The following is a 16,777-nucleotide window of genomic DNA, read 5'->3' on the forward strand; positions in this document are numbered from 1 at the left end:
GGCGGAGATGGTAGTAAAAGAAGAAAATGACAAAATACCAACATTTACTCACCCATTTTCCTGTGAACAGACCTCTGGGTGGTCTCCAGAATCTTGCAACTGTAACCAGTGCTGCTCCGAGAGTCCTGCTGGCCCCTGCGGTCACAGTGCTGGGCCAGCAGCCCTCGCTGGGTTGTGCCACGGATGGTCTTGCAGCAACTTACCGTCAGGGCGACCCCAATCCTGGAGAAGATGGGTCCTGGGTGCTGAGAGACCCGACGCAGCCCCCCGGCTGACTGAGGCTATCTTGGGCCTCTGGGGTTTCCTGGTCTCCTTCCCAAAGCAAGTTAGTGCCATTCTCCAAACCTAGACACGGGTGAAGGAGGCACCCACCCTCTCCTCAGGACGCTCGGGTGTCAGGGCACTGCACAGCATGGATGTGCGGAACACCGCCCCTGCTTCATGAGTGTCCCCTCTCCCCCTGCCTGCACGTGCCCCAGGGGCTGTGTGCTGAGCCCGTGCCGGGCAGCTCCCCACTGTCTCACGGCCTCCCCATCCAGCGGGTTGGCCAGGGGCACCGCTGACCTCATGAGCTGTGGACGACCCCACGCTGCGCCCTCTCAGGCCCCGGGTCTCAAGATGCCCAGCCTAAGGCCCCTGGGACACCTGCCCTCATTGTCCCTCCTGCAGCGAGGGGGTGCCTGGCCTTGCCCCCCACCTACGGCCAGCCCTGTGACCGCTCGGCCTTCTGGAGCTCTGCTGACGCCGCTGCCCCTCCTCTGGGCTGCCCATGCTCAAGCCCTTTCTTTCTTTTATAGACTTAAAAGTAACCCCTCCGAGGTGGCCTCCCCTCTCCAGCCTGACCTCTCGACCCTCAAAGTCTCAGGGGTGTTCCTGCTCAGATGCCGTTCACCTCATTTCAGGCCTTTCCTGTTCTGCAGGGTCACAGCCAAGCCCCCCTTCCAGGTACGGGAGCATCACTCCTTGCCTTACCGCCTCCTGCTCACACCCTGCGTCTTCACTTGCACCCCGTCTTGTAGCTGGTCTGTTGCCACCTTCTCTGACAAGTGAATTTGTTTCACTCGCCTTCAAGCCCAAGCCGGGTGTCCCTGCCCTTCAAGGTGCCCCAGTCCCTCCGTTAGAATGAATCTCTCCTGATGACACAATTTTAATTTTCATCACAGCCTGTCTTTTAAAAAAATTTATTTCCACTAGAGGATAATTGCTTTACAATATCACGTTGGTTTCTGCCATACATCAACTTGAATCAGCCATAGGTATGCGCGTGTCCCCTCCGTCTCAACCTGTCATGAACGCAGCGTGCAGTATGCACCACGGAGGAGTGCATGTGAGTAGGTACGCTTGTGCACGTCTGTGTGAATGCAAGTTTAGGAGCACACGTATGTGTGCCTCTCCACTGCCCGAGTAGGAGTGTCTTGGAGTTAAGAACCAAGTCCCCAGCATCTTTGAGTCACTGAAAGCCAATGCCGTTTGCTGACTGCAGCAGGAACTGTGTTCTCCCACAAAGATGTGGGCAACCCCTAAGCCCTGCCAGCTGTGAGTGCCAGCCTCTGCTGATATGATCAGGGTGGGCCCTGGGCAGGGACTGGTGTCCTGATAGAAGGGGGACTTTGGACGTGGGTGTAGAGAGGCCAGCACAGCTCCCCGGGCTTCCGGAGGCAGATGAGGAGTCACGCAGCCGCAGGCCCAGAGCTGCCGCAACCACGGGCGGCAGCAGGAGGATGCAGGACGGATCCTGCCCCAGGGTCTCTGGGGGAGTGTGGTCCTCTGAGGGACCCCAGCCCCCGGAACTGTGAGAAGACCAACACCTGAGCTCTGCAGCCGCCAAGCCGGTGACACGTGTTGCTGCAGCGCTGGCCCTGTGCTTGCGCAGCGAGTGCCCGGGACGCAGGAGGGTCTGCCCTCAGCGGACTGTAGGGCCCTAACACGCACAAAGCTCGCTGTCTTGCACCTCTGGAGGGTCTGCACACCAGCCTTCCCGGTCTTTGGTTTTGTGTCCATAGCGCCAGTGTTGGAGTTTGAACTTTTAGAGACACTCCTAACTGCTGGCTTCATGGAGTGTCCCTGGAAGGGCTGGGCTTTCAACGACAAGGGTTACTTTTCTTTCTCAGTTGACAAACCAAGGGAAGGACATTTTCTGGGTCCCTGGGGACAGCAGGCGCCCCAGAAGAGGTGGCCCCGAGTCCCAGCATGCAGGGGCCAGGTTGTTGCCACCCCCTCTTCTTTGCTCCCAAGCAGCAGTCTTGCCCTTCACTGGGGATCTCAGAGCTGGGAGGCACTGTAGAGACCACCAGCTCCGGATCAGCGCCCCAAGGGGACCAGGCTGGCCAGCGAGACCCAGCAGGCCACGTCATTTCCAGCCCTCCTACTCCCCCCCTCCCCCGCCCCGTCGTCTTCTACTGGTGTCGGGGGTTGCACCTCTTTCCTCTGGGAGCCGCAACAGTTCTGATACTCAGGGAAGACAAGATTCCCCTGCTAGGACTGATCCTCCCTGGTTCCCTGAGGTCCTGTTGGATGGGAGGCGCGCGCAGCGGGACGTGCACCTAAAGGGAGCCAGGTGGTACTTCACTCGCTCCAGACCTCCCGCGGTACTCCCCTGTTCGCTGTTCCCCGGGGCGGGGGGAAGCCGGCCGGGTTCAACCCCCTGCCCCGCCAGCCCAAAGTCCGAGGGCGCCTCCGAAGCCTTGGCTTCTTCGGAGCCCTGAGCGCTGTGTGTACAGAAGGGATCCCGGCTCTTCTTTCTGGAGGGGCGGGCTTTGCACGGGGCCTGCCCGCAGTTTTCCGCGCCCCGCGCGCTCTTCGGGAGAGCTCTGGATCCGGACCCAAGATGCGCGCCTGCCCGCCCGCTTCCCAGATGGGTTTCGCGTGGTCGAGCCGGTCGGCGGGCGGAGAGCGGGCTTGACCCGGGGCACCCCACTCCCGGTCGGGAACCCGCGGGAGGGGGCGGCCCGGCGGGCTGGTTCTACAGGTTCCGAGCAGGAAGTCTCGGTCCCCACCCTGGGCGGCCGCCCCGCCCCGCGCGGCCTGTGCGCCTGTACGCCCGTCCATCCGTCCGTCTGTCCCTCGGTGTGGCGACCGGTCTAGGGCGCTGGGCCGGGAGGCCGGGGTGGGGACCGGGGAGGCTCCGTCCTCGACGTCCCCACCCGCAGGCCAATCCGAGGCGGCAGGCGGTGCGGCTGCGCGGCTGCGCGGGCGCGGCCCGGGATAAGAGGCCAGGTGAGCCTACCTGCGCCGCGGGCGGGGCGCGGGGCGGCGCGGAGCGGACGGGACGCTCGGCGGTCTGGCGGCATGTCGGTCAGCAGGAAGAGCTGGGCGGCTCTGTCCAGGTGAGTCGGGGTCCTGACTGCTCCGGGGGCCACAGAGTCGGGGCCATGCCGCGCAGCCCCCGGGGTTCCGGCCCTCTTCCTCCTTGGGGACGCAGGCCCGAGCAGGCTGCCTGCGGAGGGCTGTCCGGCCCGGAGAGGCCGCTCTGAGGGCTGGGGAGGCGTTCAGGAGGTAAACGGCCAAGTCTCAGCTTCTGAGCCGCCCCTGACTGCCTGTCTTTCTCTGAAGAGTCTGAGAGGCCCCTCCCGGGAGGAGGCCGCGGCACTGCCTCACAGGGTCAGTGAGTAGGCCGAGCGGGCAGGTGCCCTCCCAGGGATGAGGCTCAGGCTCTGGGCACAGCGTTTCGGGGTGCTGTTGGGGCTGGGAAACCTCACGCTTGGCGCTCTCCCTCTCTGCGCTTCAGTCTTCACTCATGAGCAGGGCCTTCAAAGGGTCTGGGGACAGGGTCAGTGAAGCCTGGGGGGTGGGTGTCCAGGAGGCAGCACCCTCATGAGATTGGTGACCCCTGAACTCCTCTTGGGGTCCCCCCCAGAGCATCTCCTGACCCCCCCACGCCATCCCCAGAAGACTGAGGCCCATGTAGTGGATGGGCAGGAGCTGAGTCCCTACTCCTTGACCCAAAGTCTCTCGCTGGTAGAAATTGGCCCCAGGCGGGCTTTTGGGTGGTGAGGCCAGGCTGCCTCTGCAGGTGTGGGCAGCCCCTCCCATCAGGACCTTGACTCTCCCCTCCCCCCACCCCCCAAGGGCCCCAAGCTCCAGGGACCCCCCCATGGCAGCACCTCCCCAGGGCTGGGGTCCCCCTGGACTCTCTGTCCTCACTGCTCTGCAGCAGAGGCCTGTGGGGTCTGGAGAGAGGAGGATACGCCCCAAGAAAGGAGGCGCTCGGTGCTCTGGATGGGGGCCCAGCGTCTCAGAGGCCAGTCACACCCAGGGAGGGTCTGTGCAGAGGGTGGAGCTGGCAGTCAAGGTCTTGGACTCTGCGTGTGGGTCTGATGCGGGAGTGTCTGTGTTTCCAGGCGGGGCCTGTCTGTGTTCGTGTGTGTGTGTGTGTGTGCGCACATGCACGTGTGGGCCTTGTGTAGTGTGGAGAAGTCTGGGTAGGTGGGAGGTTCTGACGTTGCCATTTGGGCGTTCGCGTCCACTCAGATGGCCATTGAGGATGACGGTGCAGGGTCTGGTCTTCTCTGGCTCTCTGCTCAGAGGCCCCAGGCTCCTGTGGCTGCAGGGGTGGGGTCGAGTGCCCTGGGGAAGCTGCCCTGCCTCCCCAGTGCCCTGGGCAGCCGCAGCTTGCCCAGGAGGCAGCTGGAGCTGGGACCCTCCGCCCCACTCCCGGGAACGAGCCCCAGCTGGCAGAGGGAAGGGCTGTGAGTCACTGTCAGCCGAGCTTCCAAGGAAGGGTGGGGGGTGCTGAAGAAGGGGTGAGGAGGGTGGCTCAGGCAGGGCCCAAGTGGGCAGCGGAGGACCAGCGGGCCCCCCATCCTTGGCGCCATGTCGAAATGCAGACGCCCAGCCCTGGATGGGCACCTGGCACCCGGCCCCCTCCTCCCCGTGAGGCGGGGCGGGCCTGTCCGCGGGGGGTGAGGGTGGGTCGAGTGCCCAGGACAGAGCGGCTGGGGGTTAATCATTTCCCCACCTGGCCTCCCACAGCCCTGCCACCTCCCAAGCTGCCTGGTTCTCCCTGGCACCTCTCCCTAGACCGTCAGGGCTGGAGGGGACCTCACTGACCACCCACAGTGGCCCCTCGCCTGGGGAGGCTGGCTCCCCTTGGGCAGCACACTGGCCCCGGGTCACAGGGCCTGGTGTCAGGCCTGCACCCGTTCTTCCCCTCCCAAGGTCTGCACATCCTGCCCTTTGAGCCTGGGCCTCCACGGAATGCCCTGGGGCAGCCCTGTGCCCTCCCCTGCTAACCCTCCCCAGGCAGCTGAGCCCTGACCTCTCACACAGCAGATTTCTGTGTGCGATTCCCTTAGGAAGGAAGGGTTCTGCTGGTCAACCTGCCCGCAGGGACACCCCTGCCCTCAGCTGCTGACCATGGTCAGGGCAGACTCAGGAAGAAGGGCCTGGGGCAGGGAGCCGAACTGGCTCTCCCCTGCACAGTGGGCAGGGAGTTTCCCGAACCACAGAAGGGAACAGGAGATCCCTTCCTCTAAGGATGGAGTGTGGGGGCTGGCGGGCCTGGCGAGGGGGAGGTGCAGGGGCAGCTGCTGGGGCTTCAGCTGGTGGCTGTGGCTGGGACCCCCCGGGTGTCAGCGTGCACTGACCCTGGCGCTCTAAAGGACAAGCTGTTGGCCGCTGGGTCTCCCCAGACCTGCTTCCCCAGGCTGCACCGGAGCTCAAGCAGGGCTGGGGAGTCCCACACATTCCGGCCCCTCCCAAGCACCCCACTCCCTCTGACTGCTCAGCTCCTGGGCTCCTGAGAAGGTGGAGCCTCCCTGGGCATCCTTCCTGGCACTAGGCCTTGTGGTTAACACGCTGCCCTGGCTGGGAACCTCGGCTCCTTCTTTTACTGGCCACGCTGCCTTGGGTACCTTGTTGATCCTGTGAGTCTTGGAAGCCTCATCTGCAGAATGGAGGTGCCCCACCTCCCCCTGCCCCCTGCATTCCTCAAGGTTGTGGGGCCTCTTGTCAGTGGCACTTGTGAGCATCCGGTGCTGTCTGGGCACATGTCAGTGCCCTCACTGCTTCGTTTATTGGTTTACTGGTCACTGTATTCACCAAACACATGTGCTTCTGAGTGCTGAGCACTGCTCTGGGGCCTTTGCTGTTCAGTCCCTCAGTCATGTCTTTGCGACCCCATGGACTGCAGCAGGCCAGGCTTCCCTGGCCATCACCAACTCCCGGAGCTTACTCAAACTCATGTCCATTGAGTCGGTGATGCCATCCAACCATCTCATCCTCTGTCGTTCCCTTCTCCTCCTGCCTTCAATCTTTCCCAGCATCAGGATATTTTTCAATAAGTTGGCTCTTCCCATCAGGTGGCCAAAGTATTGGAGCTTCAGCTTCAACATTGGTCCTTCCAATGAATATTCAGGGTTGATTCCCTTCAGGACGGACTGGTTTGATTTCCTTGCTGTCCAAGAGACACTCAAGAGTCTTCTCCAGCACCATAATTCAAAGGCATCAATTTTTTGGTGCTCAGCCTTCTTTATGGTCCAACTCTCACATCCATACATGACTACTGGAAAAATCATAACTTTGACTATATGGACCTTCGTTGGCAAAGTGATGTCTTTGTTTTTCAATGCACTATCTAGGTTTGTTACAGCTTTCCTTCTAAGGAGCAAGCATCTTTTAATTTATTGGCTGCAGTCACCGTCCACAGTGATTTTGGAGCCCAAGAAAATAAATTCTGTCGCTCCTTCCACCCTTTATGCTGTGATTTTAGTTTTCTGAATGTTGAGTTTTAAGCCAGTTTTTTCACTCTTTCACGTTCATCAAGAGGCTTTTTAGTTCCTCTTCACTTTCTGCCATAAGGGTGGTGTCATCTGCATATCTGAGGTTGTTGATATTTCTCCCTGCAATCTTGATTCCAGCTTGGGATTCATCTAGCTGCATTTTGCATGATGTAGTCTGCATATAAGTTGTAGACATGTAAGTTATTATAGTCTGCATATAAGTTATAAGGGTGATAATATACAGCCTTGCTGTACTCCTTTCCCAATTTTGAACCAGTCCATTGTTCCATGTCCAGTTCTAACTGTTGCTTCCTGACCTGCATCCAGATTTCTCAGGAGGCAGGTAACGTGGTCTGGTATTCCCATCTCTTAAAGAATTTTCCACAGTTTGTTTTGATCCACACAGTCAAAGTCTTTAGCGTAGTCAATGAAGCAGAAGTAGATGTTTTTCTGAAATTCCCTTTCTTTCTTTATGATCCAGCGGATGTTGGTAATTTGATCTCTGGTTCCTCTGTCTTTTCTAAACCTAGTTTTGCAATCTGGAAGTTCACAGTTCATGTCCTGTTGAAGCCTAACTTGAAGGATTTTGAGCATAACCTTAGCAGCATGTGAAATGAATGCAATTGTCTGGAAGTTTGAACATTCTTTGGCACTGCCCTGGGCCTTTGGGTACCGTATATTCATTCCTGGGGTTTTACCGTTTTACCCGCCCCTCTGGGAGCCTGACCTCCACCCCTCCTGTCCTTCTCTCTCCTTCTCTTAAGAGGGGTAGCTCTTTGTTTGGTGGAGATAATGTTTCTCTTGGGCTGGGGGGTGTGGTTGGGGTGGGTGGCCACATCACCGAGGTGAGCAGTGGGGTCTTGATGTACAGCTGGGGGTCACTTTAGGACTCCTGGGCTGACACCCTCAGGGCAAGGAGCTGCCTGGGGTGAGTCACTTCCCCGAGACTAGGCCCCAACAGATCACACGCTGTCTGACCCAGGTTCCACTGACAAACCAGCAGCTCCCCTGAGGGCTGAGCCGCCTGTGTGGGAACAGGCTTGCTCAGGCCCAAGGAATCCTGTGCGTTCCATCTCTACCTGGCCACAGGTGTGTGGGGGAGTCCTGTCTCCGTGGGCCAGTCTCCCTGTGGGGGGTGGTCTCTCATCTCTGCAGCGCATGGCTGACCCCAAACTGTGGACTCGAGGGAGGGTCCGCAGGGGGAGGGCTGAATGTGTGGACCCAGGGGAAGCCACGTGCAGGGGGCCTTTCTCAACTGGACGAGGGCATCGGGGCCTGGTTGGAGGGGCCATGGGTTCCCATGGAGTGAGTGATGGCAGAGGCCTGGGGTGGTCTGGTTTCCACCCCGTGATCAAGGCTGTGGGGCCTGGGCTGGAGCCCTTCCCACCCACTCAGGGGGAGTTGAGCCCTGACAGGCAGGGTCGCTGAGGTCTGCACTGCCAGCGAGCCTGACGGCCAGGTGTGGGCAGGTGCCAGTGTGGGGCCTAGGGTTTGCTGCCCCTTTGTGCTCCCATGGGTCAGGCAGAGATCTGGTGACCCCGTGAGGAGGAGCGCCCTGCCCCCTGTACCTGGTACCACATTTGGTGGCCCGCATGTTCTGGGCACCGTGGTAGATGCATCCTGTCCCATGGCCTTTTCTCTCCCCGTGGGACAAGCTCTCCACAGTTTGTTTGCAAATCTCTGACACAGCTTTTTGTTAACCCTTCTCAGATGCTGGGCGTCACCAGCTCCTCCTTCTGGAGCCCTCTGGTTGTCTCTTGTCCAGTCGGGCTCTTTCTAAGGGTCTTGGAGCCTCTTTGCCCAGCACTGCCCTGGTGGGCCCCTTCCTGCAGTCCCAGCACATCCCCTTCCTGCGGTCCACCAGACTGGCTCCTCCCTCCTCCATCGAGTGAGTGTCTCCTCACCCTTCACGTCCTCCTGCCCCTCCTCCCCCACCACTGCTGCAGACAGCTCATTGAACCCCTCTCTCCCCGATGGCCCCCAGCCTTCTAAAAGCACCACCAGGAGCTGCTCAAGCCCGCTTTCCTTCATTTTTCTCGTTTCCTTGCTGGCCCCCCATCCCCATCCAGTCCCCCAGCAAACCCAGTGGACTCTGCCTTCAAATTGTGTCCTGAATCCATCACTTAAGTCTCCTAGTGGCTCCCCACACACAGAGTGAACCCGTGTCTCCCTTGGTCCCCAAGCACCCGCCCTGTCGCCCCTTCTGCTGAGTCCAGTGTCCCCCCACCACTGCCGCACACCCCAGCCAGGCCTGGGCTCGTGCTCTGCCAGCACACCCGGCTCCTCGGGGCTCCATCCCCTCTGGCACTGCCACCCCTTGTCCTTGGTCCCTCCTGTTCTTTTGTTCATGAGCAGGGGAGCCCTGGAGCCCGCTTGTATGCAGATCCTGCTCAAAGAATGTGAGTTTACTAAACACCAGGTCAGCGAACATGATGCTGGGCCTGAACGAAGAGGTCAGGGTGGTGGTGTGGCTCCTGCCCCTTTTAGGGAGGAGGACTGGGGAGGTGCAGGGAAGTGACCCCCGCTTAGGTGGGGGGATCAAGCAGGCTGTCTGACCTGGCCCTGCAAAAGTCTCCCCAGGGGCTGGGGGCTCTTTCCTTTAGGAAGCTTTTTAGATAGGTTTTATGTCATTCAGTTGATAAAATTTGTGGGTTTCCCCCTAGAAACGTGCCTGCTCCTCCCATGATACTTCTTCCGTGGTTGCATGTGAGGCTCTGTAGAGGCAGGCGAGGCCACGGTAGGAACAGGGCAGCGGAGAGGCTGGGGAACAGGCGCTGACCAGGCGGGGGCCTTACTACCCTGCAGTGGTGATGCTGGGAGGCGAGAGGGCGGCCTTCCCCGGACCCTTCTGATCGGGGCCCAGACAGTGTTGGACGGTACCCCAGGCTCACAGGGCCTGGAGCTTCTCCTGCGGCCCCTCGGGAAGCTCTGCCTCCCTCCCCCGCGGGCCCTGCCCCCGGCCTCCCTCCCTGCGGGCCCCGCCCCAGCCTCCCTCCTCTGAAGTCCAGACCTTTCCCTCCTGGTGCAGAGCGGGGCTCACTTCCCTGTCTCGGTATTTGGCGGGTGGGTTTCTGTGACCCCACAGTTCCCAGTGGGAGGCTGGCCCAGCTTGGTTCCTCAGAGATTCTTTGCTCTTTGGCTAGAATGGGGGTGGGGCGCTGGGGGGAGGTAGGTGCATGGGCAGGTGGGTGAGGATGACTGGTGGGAGGCTGGGGCAGGGTGCTGTAGGGACACGGGGCTGGAGGCGGGATGGTGGAAGGCAGGGTCCAGGGGGTGGCTATGAGGAGTCCCAGTATGAGAGTGACTATGAGTGACTGTGAGTAACTGTGGCTGGGAGAGCGACCGGGGGCCAGAGGCAGGCTGTGCCCCTCGCTCCTGCCCACGGGAAAGTTGGTTTTCAGAGGTGAAGGAAGCTGACGGAGCGCCTAGGTGGTGAGGGAAGCGATGCTGGGTTCCCCTTTGGGGATGGCTGGTTCATCTGGGATCTCTGTCTGGGGGCTGGGACGTCCTGGGGGAGCTGGGAGCTGGGATGTTTCTCAGTAACTGTTCATCTAAGAGCCTCAGATCAAAGCCGGGCTCTGCCAGGTTCACCTGCCTCCTTCGGGCTGAGCAGTGACCACCCTGCCACGTCTCTGGGCGCCCAGGCAGGGTGGAACCCCGTTCCAGTGCGGGTGTGGGGGAGCCCAGGTTGGTGGACCCCCGTTCCAGTGGGGGTGCTGGGGTGCCCAGGCAGGTGGACCCCCATTGCAGTGGGGATGTGGGGCACCCCGGTGAGTAGACCCCCTGTTCCAGTGGGGGTGCAGGGTGAAGTCCGGCCCGCCGCCCCCCTCCCCCCAGTGTCGGCCACCGGGACGCTCTGGGCATCACCCTGAGGCTGCGCTGACCCCCCGTCCCCCCCAGCCTGACCCGGCAGTGGACCCTGGAGGACGAGGAGGAACAGGAGCGAGAACGCCGGCGGCGACACCGGAACCTGAGCTTTGCCACAGACGACGAGGACCCGCCTGCCCAGGACGAGGACCCGCCGGCCCCCGAGAGGTGCGGGTGGGAGGCGGGACCCCAGTGAGGATGGACCAGCGGCCCCTGCCTGGGGAGTGGGCTGACCTTCTGCGGGCCCCACCCTGGTCAGGACAGCAGTCAGGACCAGTGTGGGTGAGCTGGGCCACTCTTGCTGGGCATTTTATAAGCATAGCTCATCCTTCCACGCTCCTGAGAGGGTGCTAACCCGGCTCACGGGTAGGCAGCTGTCAGAGAGTGCACGGCTCGAACACCGGGGGCAGAGCCTGGGGGTCATCAGGCCCTGGGCCGACCATGCCCCTTCAGCCCAGACCCCTCCCGCTAGCGGACCCCTGTGGTCTCTGACGGGAAGGAGGTGCCGCTGGTCTGACCACCAGCCCCGAGGCTGAGCGCCGCGACACGCCTGTCCACAGGGATGGGGCCTGACTGCTGTCCTGACCAGGGTGGGGCCCGCACTCGGGGGCTGCGTCTCCTCTCGTCTCCAAACAAGCCCAGATTGCAGATCTGGCAGTGGGCTCAGCCAGCGAGTGAACTCGCCCGAGTTGCAGGTGGGTGGGTGGAGGCGCAGGAGGGGCCCCTCTGCTGCAGGCCGGGTTTGGGGCAGCTTTGTGTGCTGCTCCCCGGCTCCTGGAGAGGGGGCTGCGAGGCGTGCGGCCGGCGCTGCACCCACGTGGCTGCGGAGGCGCGGAGGCCTGGGTACCACTCCTGGCTTCCTGCCCGTCGCCGTGTGACTTGGGCCAGCTCCCTGCCTGTCTCTGCTTGTCATCTGTAAGTGGCAGGGCCTGACCAGGAGAGGTGTTTGTTGAACATGGAGTGGTTGTACCTTACAGGCGTTTATAAATTTTTTTTTTAAAGCCTCTTGTGCTTTGTTCCGGAGAAGGCAATGGCACCCCACTCCAGTACTCTTGCCTGGAAAATCCTATGGACGGAGGAGCCTGGTGGGCTGCAGTCCATGGGGTCGCTAAGAGTCGGACACGACTGAGCGACTTCACTTTCACTTTTCACTTTCATGCATTGGAGAAGGAAATGGCAACTCACTCCAGTGTTCTTGCCTGGAGAATCCCAGGGACAGGGGAGCCTGGTGGGCTGCCGTCTATGGGGTCGCACAGAGTCAGACACGACTGAAGCGACTTAGCAGCAGCAGCAGTGCTTTGTTCAGATGATACCTTGGAAGCCTGATGGGTAAAGCAGATGAAAGCGATCCTGATTTAAGGGACATCGATTCAAGGGGTTGGGAGGGCACGAGGCGCCCTGAGGTGTCCCCCTGGGTCGGGTGCTCCCGGGGTCTCTCCCGTTTCTGACTGTCTCCCGCCATCTCCCTTCCGACTCAGACTGCTGAGCGTGGAGGAAGCAGAGGGACCCCGGCCACCGGCCCCAGACCCCAGAGATGAGGAGGATGTCCGGGCTGTCCTGAGGACGCGGCAGGAACGGAGGCAGAGGCGCCAGGAGGCCCCCGTCCCGGAGCTGACTGAGGCCAGGCAGCTGCCCCTGGCGCCCGAGGAGCAGGTGCAGTCGACGTCCTGTCGGAGACTGAGCCCGCAGCGCGGCTTCGCAGAGGAGGGGGGCCTGGCGGGCGGGGCACCTGTGGGCTCCGAGAAGCCATCTGCTGCAGGGAAGACACTTGAGCTGGAAGCGAGCCTGGACCCTGAGACCCCCAGTCCCAGTAAATGCTCCGTGTCCCAGAAGATCACTGTGCTGGAGGAGAGAGCCCTCTCAGGAAAGAGGGCAGTTCCAGACAAAGCCAGCGTCTCAGAGAAGAGACTGGTGTCTGAGAAAGCCACTGTCTTCGAGAAGACCCCGGGCCCCGAGACACAGCCGGCCCCAGGCAGGGCCATGGCCCCAGCGCGTCCCCTGGCCCGGGAGCACCCAGCCTCAGCGGAGTGCCCGTCCAGCCCCAGGGGGCAGCGGGGTGCTGGGGGTGCTGGGCCTGAGATGGAGCCTGAGTCCTTGGCGGGGCCTCTGCCCCGGGCTGGCAGCCTCCCGCCCGTCACTCTGCAGGTGCGCAGTGCCCCCCGCCTCCCTGTCCTCCTGGTGTCTCTGGCTGCCTCCCTGTCTCCTGTCCTCCTCCCTCCAGGCCAGCCCCAGCTGTGTCTCCTCTCCCTGCCTGCTCTGCTGCCCGCAGGACAGGGGGCTGGGCTGCGGTCTCACCTGGCACCCACACCACACCCTCATCCCAGACCCAGACTCCAGGGAAGCCTCAGATGCTTGTAGAAGCCCCCCGCCCCGGAAGCCCTGTCCGCTGGCCTGGCCCTGGGCCTGTGGCTGCACCCCCACAGCCGAGGCAGTGGGTGGGAGCAGAGGGCTGGCCTGCTGCCACCGCGGCTGCTGGGGTGAGCCGGCCTGCGGGGGCTCCAGGCTGCCTGTCCTCCCGCGTGACTCACCCCCTGCTCTGTCCAGGTGAGGACCCCCAGCACGGATGCTGAGGCCGAGGCCCCCTCGCCGACACGGGCTTCGCCCACCTTCAGCAGCGCCCTGCAGCGCTCCAGCCCCCGCACCATCTCCTTCAGGGTGAGCCTGGCTGCTGTGGGCCCCTCACTGCAGGGCTCGGGGCAGTGGGGAGGCAGGCAGGAGGCACCCCGAGAAGATCTGGGGGCATCAAGGGGGGGTGTCTCTTGACCTGGCTTGATGGGAGGGGCCGTGCCCCAGGCCCGAGGCAGGCCTTTCATGGGGTTGTGGCTGGGGTCTGTGCAGAGGAGGGTGGGGGGCGGGACCCCAGGGCAGGCTGCGTTCTGAGAGCTGAGTCCTCCCTTATGGAGACCATGGCTGCCACGGACCCCGCTCACTGGCACCTTCCTTCTCTTTCCAGATGAGCCCCCGGAGAGACAGCTCAGAGGTGGCCTTAACCCGCAGGTCAGGGCCTGGGGGCCCCGGGGCTCGTCTGCCGTGGGGCTGAGGCCCGAGGTGCAGCAAGGGGAGGGTCCGGCTGCCTGGAGGGGGCGGGAGGGAGGGGCCGTCCTGAGCCACTAGGTGCCCGGGTTGGGGGAGGGGTGGGTGCACCAGGGTCGTTTGAGTCAAGCATTGGGGATTCATGCATGCAGGCCGCACCATCTGCCCCAAGACTGTACTGAGGCCAGCGGTCCTGGGCGAGGCCGGTGGGCGTGGGGAACATAGTAGATGAGGGGGTCACTGCCCTCACATCAGAGTGAGGCATGCAGGAACCACGGGGCATGGAGGTTCCGAGGGTTCAGGATGGGAACCGAGGGTTGGAGCCCCTTGCAGTCAGGGGAGCTCAGCCTGTGAGAGCAGGGCGAGGGCACAGGGTGGCGGGCGGCAGGGGGCATGAGGTGGGGAGAGCTCTGCAGGCAGCTCTGGTTGGAGGGTTGGTGAAAGGAGGGGCTTGGAGCGGAGTCCACATGGAGGTCAGCCGGCCGGCACAGCAGCATGGGGTGCAGGGTGGGGGCGCCAGGGTCAGGAGGGCATCAGACCCAGGTCATGAGCCTTTCACGCTGCCTGTGCCTGAGGGCAGGATGGGGTTGATCTGGGATGGGGGGCCTGGGGGCCAGGGGGGTGGAAGGTGGAGAGAGGGGAGCAGCGTCTGAGCCAGGACTGACTCCTCGGGGCAGGGACAGCAGCTGTTTCTGGCCTGGGGTGTCCTGTTGAATGGACCGTGTCTCAGGAGGACAGGGAGCGCCCACAGTCTGTTTACAAAGGCTGCATTCTCTTTGCCAGAGTGAGGTGGGGCACAGGGGCAGGCCCGGTGTCCTGTGGGCAGGCAGGCCTCACCTGCTTTGTCGCCCTGTCTTCCTGCCCCGCAGTGCCAGTGTGAGGCTCCCGGCCAGCTCAGTCAAATTAGGCCCGAAGGTGGAGCGATACCACTCAGCCATACAGGTGAGCGGGCCGGTCCCTGGAATGTGCCGGGTGTGCCAGGGCCCTGACCCTCCAGGGTCAGCGGCCTGTGCTCTCTGCTCCCAGAGATCAGAGTCTGTCAAGTGTGCAAGCCCGTCCCGCACTGAGTTCCTCGTGGCTCCTGTGGATGTCGCCAGCAAGCGCCGCCTCTTCGAGAAAGAGCTGGTGGGCCAAAGCCGAGAGGGCCCAGCTTCCAGCCGCAAGGTGAGTGGCTCTGGCCCGCCAGGCATCTGCAGGCCGCTGAGCCTGGGATCTGCAGAGCTGGAGCCTGGGGACTGTAGGACAGCTCCATGCTTTCCTGTATCTGTCTGGTGGACTCAAGGGCCCGGCCATGCCTGTTGCTGAGCCCCCAGCCCAGCTGTGCACACAGCTTCAGGGGAGGGTCCCGTGGCCTGGCTGTGTGGATGTGGTGAGGGGGGCCCTCTGGAGATGGCAGCCCGGTCCCAAGGTGGGAGCTCTCTTCTCAGGAGAACTTGCAGCTCTCAGGGGTAGTGACGTCGCGGCTCAACCTATGGATCAGCAGGACCCAGGAGTCAGCACAGCAGGGCCTGCAGGTACTGCGCGTGCCCCTCTGCCCCCGGTCTCCCTGCAGGCCTGTCATAGTGGGATGACCCGTCAGGGGAGGCACAGCCCCGAGCGCAGTGGAGATGCCTTGCACGCGGGACGGCTGTGGGGAAGCCTGCGGGTCAGAGGGTGGAAGGAGGAGGGCCTGGGGTCCTCCCCCGGGAAGGGGCGGGCCAGGGGGCTCTGTGGCAGCCTGAGCCCGGTTTCTGTCCTGATGCCCAGAACCAGGAGACGCAGAGAGAGTCAGCAGCTGGCAGGAGGCCCCAGTGGAAGAAGAAGCCAGAGCCCCCACTGGGTGCCGAGGTATGTGGGGGCCCAGGGGCTGGGGCAGCTGTCCCTGGAGAACACGGGTTGGTAGGCGTCCACTCCTCCACTGCAGGCCTGGGCTCTGCCCAGCATGGGGGGCCTGGGGAAAAGGGAGCGTCCCTGGCCCGCCCCAGGAACCCCTTGTCCTAACCACTCTCGGTCCCACTGCAGGTGTGAGGAGCCAGTCTCAGGCCAGCAGCTGTGCCAGTTGCCTCTCCTGCCCGCTTTCCGCCTTGGACCTGGGAGGACGCTGGCCGGCATCTTCCCCACACCCCTGTGGGGGCAGGCGTGCCCTGTGCCTTGTCTGGCTGCGGGCACTGCGTGTCTGCACACAGCCTCGCCACTCTGTCCACACCGACTCCTGCTCTTCCTCCTCCTCTGGGGCTGTCATCTCCGTGCACCTCTCTGCACCTCTCCCAGGCTGGCCCCCAACATCCCTGCGCCACCTGCCAGGCTGGAGGAGCTGCGCTGACCCCTCCCAGGCCCTGCCTTGCTCCCCTTCACGCCCTACCTGCTGCCCTGGCCAAGCCATCCTGTGCCCCCTCCCCACTCTCAGGAAAGAGCTGATAAACTCATTCACTCTCAGGTGTGATCAATGATACCTTAAAAATCATTCTTTCCAAAAGCTTTGCTTTTCAGTGGAGACTAAATTGCGTGGGGAGGATGTTTTGGCTGTGGGGGCCCGAGGGGGGCAGGCGGTCATCTGCCAGCAGCCTCTGTGGCCACAGCCCAGCACACCTGCCCCCAAACCCGGTTCTCCACTCCCCTGCCCTCCTGAGCCAGGGTGGATGCTGAGCTGTTTGTAGACCAAGCATCCAGAGCCAGCCTGGTGCCGTCAGCCCTGCGCGCTGTGTGTGGCTGAGGGCGTGTGTATGTATGGGGCGTACGTGTGTTTGTGCACAAGTCTATGTGTGGTCCACACGTTTTCCCATCACTAGACCTACGTTAGAACCCTGCTCTCAGGTGCCTGCTTGGGTTTCTCTGGAGTCAGTGACACCTCACAGCCCCTTTGCCCCAGCCCCCCTGTGCGTATGGTCCTGAGGGAGGCTCCCATCCCACATCCTGGGGCCAGGGACAGAAGGGCCTTGGGGCCCCGCCTGTGAGCCGACTGGCCTGCCTCCAGCAGGGGGTCTCGCATGGCCGGCCCCGTGCCCGCCTGGAGCTGGGGGCAGCAGGACCTGGAGGCCCTGGCCAGCCACCCTCACCCACCGCCACACGTGCAACCCCAGAGTTCCTGGATGGAGCTAGGAGGGCTGGGCTGGGCACCTCCAGAGAGGCAGGCCCTGCTCTGTGCTGTCCCACCAGGAACTCGGTCAGCAAGCGACCAT

The 16,777-nt window shown here is 62.7% G+C and overlaps 1 protein-coding gene across 1 annotated transcript; it reads left to right on the plus strand.

Moving 5' to 3' along the window:
• The first annotated feature begins 1,151 nt into the window (after positions 1-1,151).
• Positions 1,152-16,041, plus strand: LAD1 (ladinin 1). The gene is made up of 10 exons (XM_055583233.1): positions 1,152-3,326; positions 10,620-10,754; positions 12,065-12,731; positions 13,131-13,241; positions 13,540-13,583; positions 14,489-14,561; positions 14,646-14,783; positions 15,047-15,133; positions 15,366-15,446; positions 15,621-16,041. Exons 1-10 carry the CDS (start codon positions 3,289-3,291, stop codon positions 15,624-15,626), a joined length of 1,380 nt encoding a protein of 459 aa, XP_055439208.1. The 5' UTR covers positions 1,152-3,288; the 3' UTR covers positions 15,627-16,041.
• The last annotated feature ends 736 nt before the right edge of the window (positions 16,042-16,777 follow it).

This window comes from Bubalus kerabau, chromosome 5 (assembly GCF_029407905.1).
Source record: "Bubalus kerabau isolate K-KA32 ecotype Philippines breed swamp buffalo chromosome 5, PCC_UOA_SB_1v2, whole genome shotgun sequence".
Classification (NCBI taxonomy): Eukaryota; Metazoa; Chordata; class Mammalia; order Artiodactyla; family Bovidae; genus Bubalus; species Bubalus kerabau.

Excerpts from the sequence above, each read along its gene's own strand:
- LAD1 (XM_055583233.1), top strand. The coding sequence starts at position 3,289 with ATGTCGGTCAGCAGGAAGAGCTGGGCGGCTCTGTCCAG. Across the intron at positions 12,732-13,130 it reads TCCCGCCCGTCACTCTGCAG|GTGAGGACCCCCAGCACGGA; the intron begins GTGCGCAGTGCC and ends TGCTCTGTCCAG. Across the intron at positions 13,584-14,488 it reads GAGGTGGCCTTAACCCGCAG|TGCCAGTGTGAGGCTCCCGG; the intron begins GTCAGGGCCTGG and ends CCTGCCCCGCAG.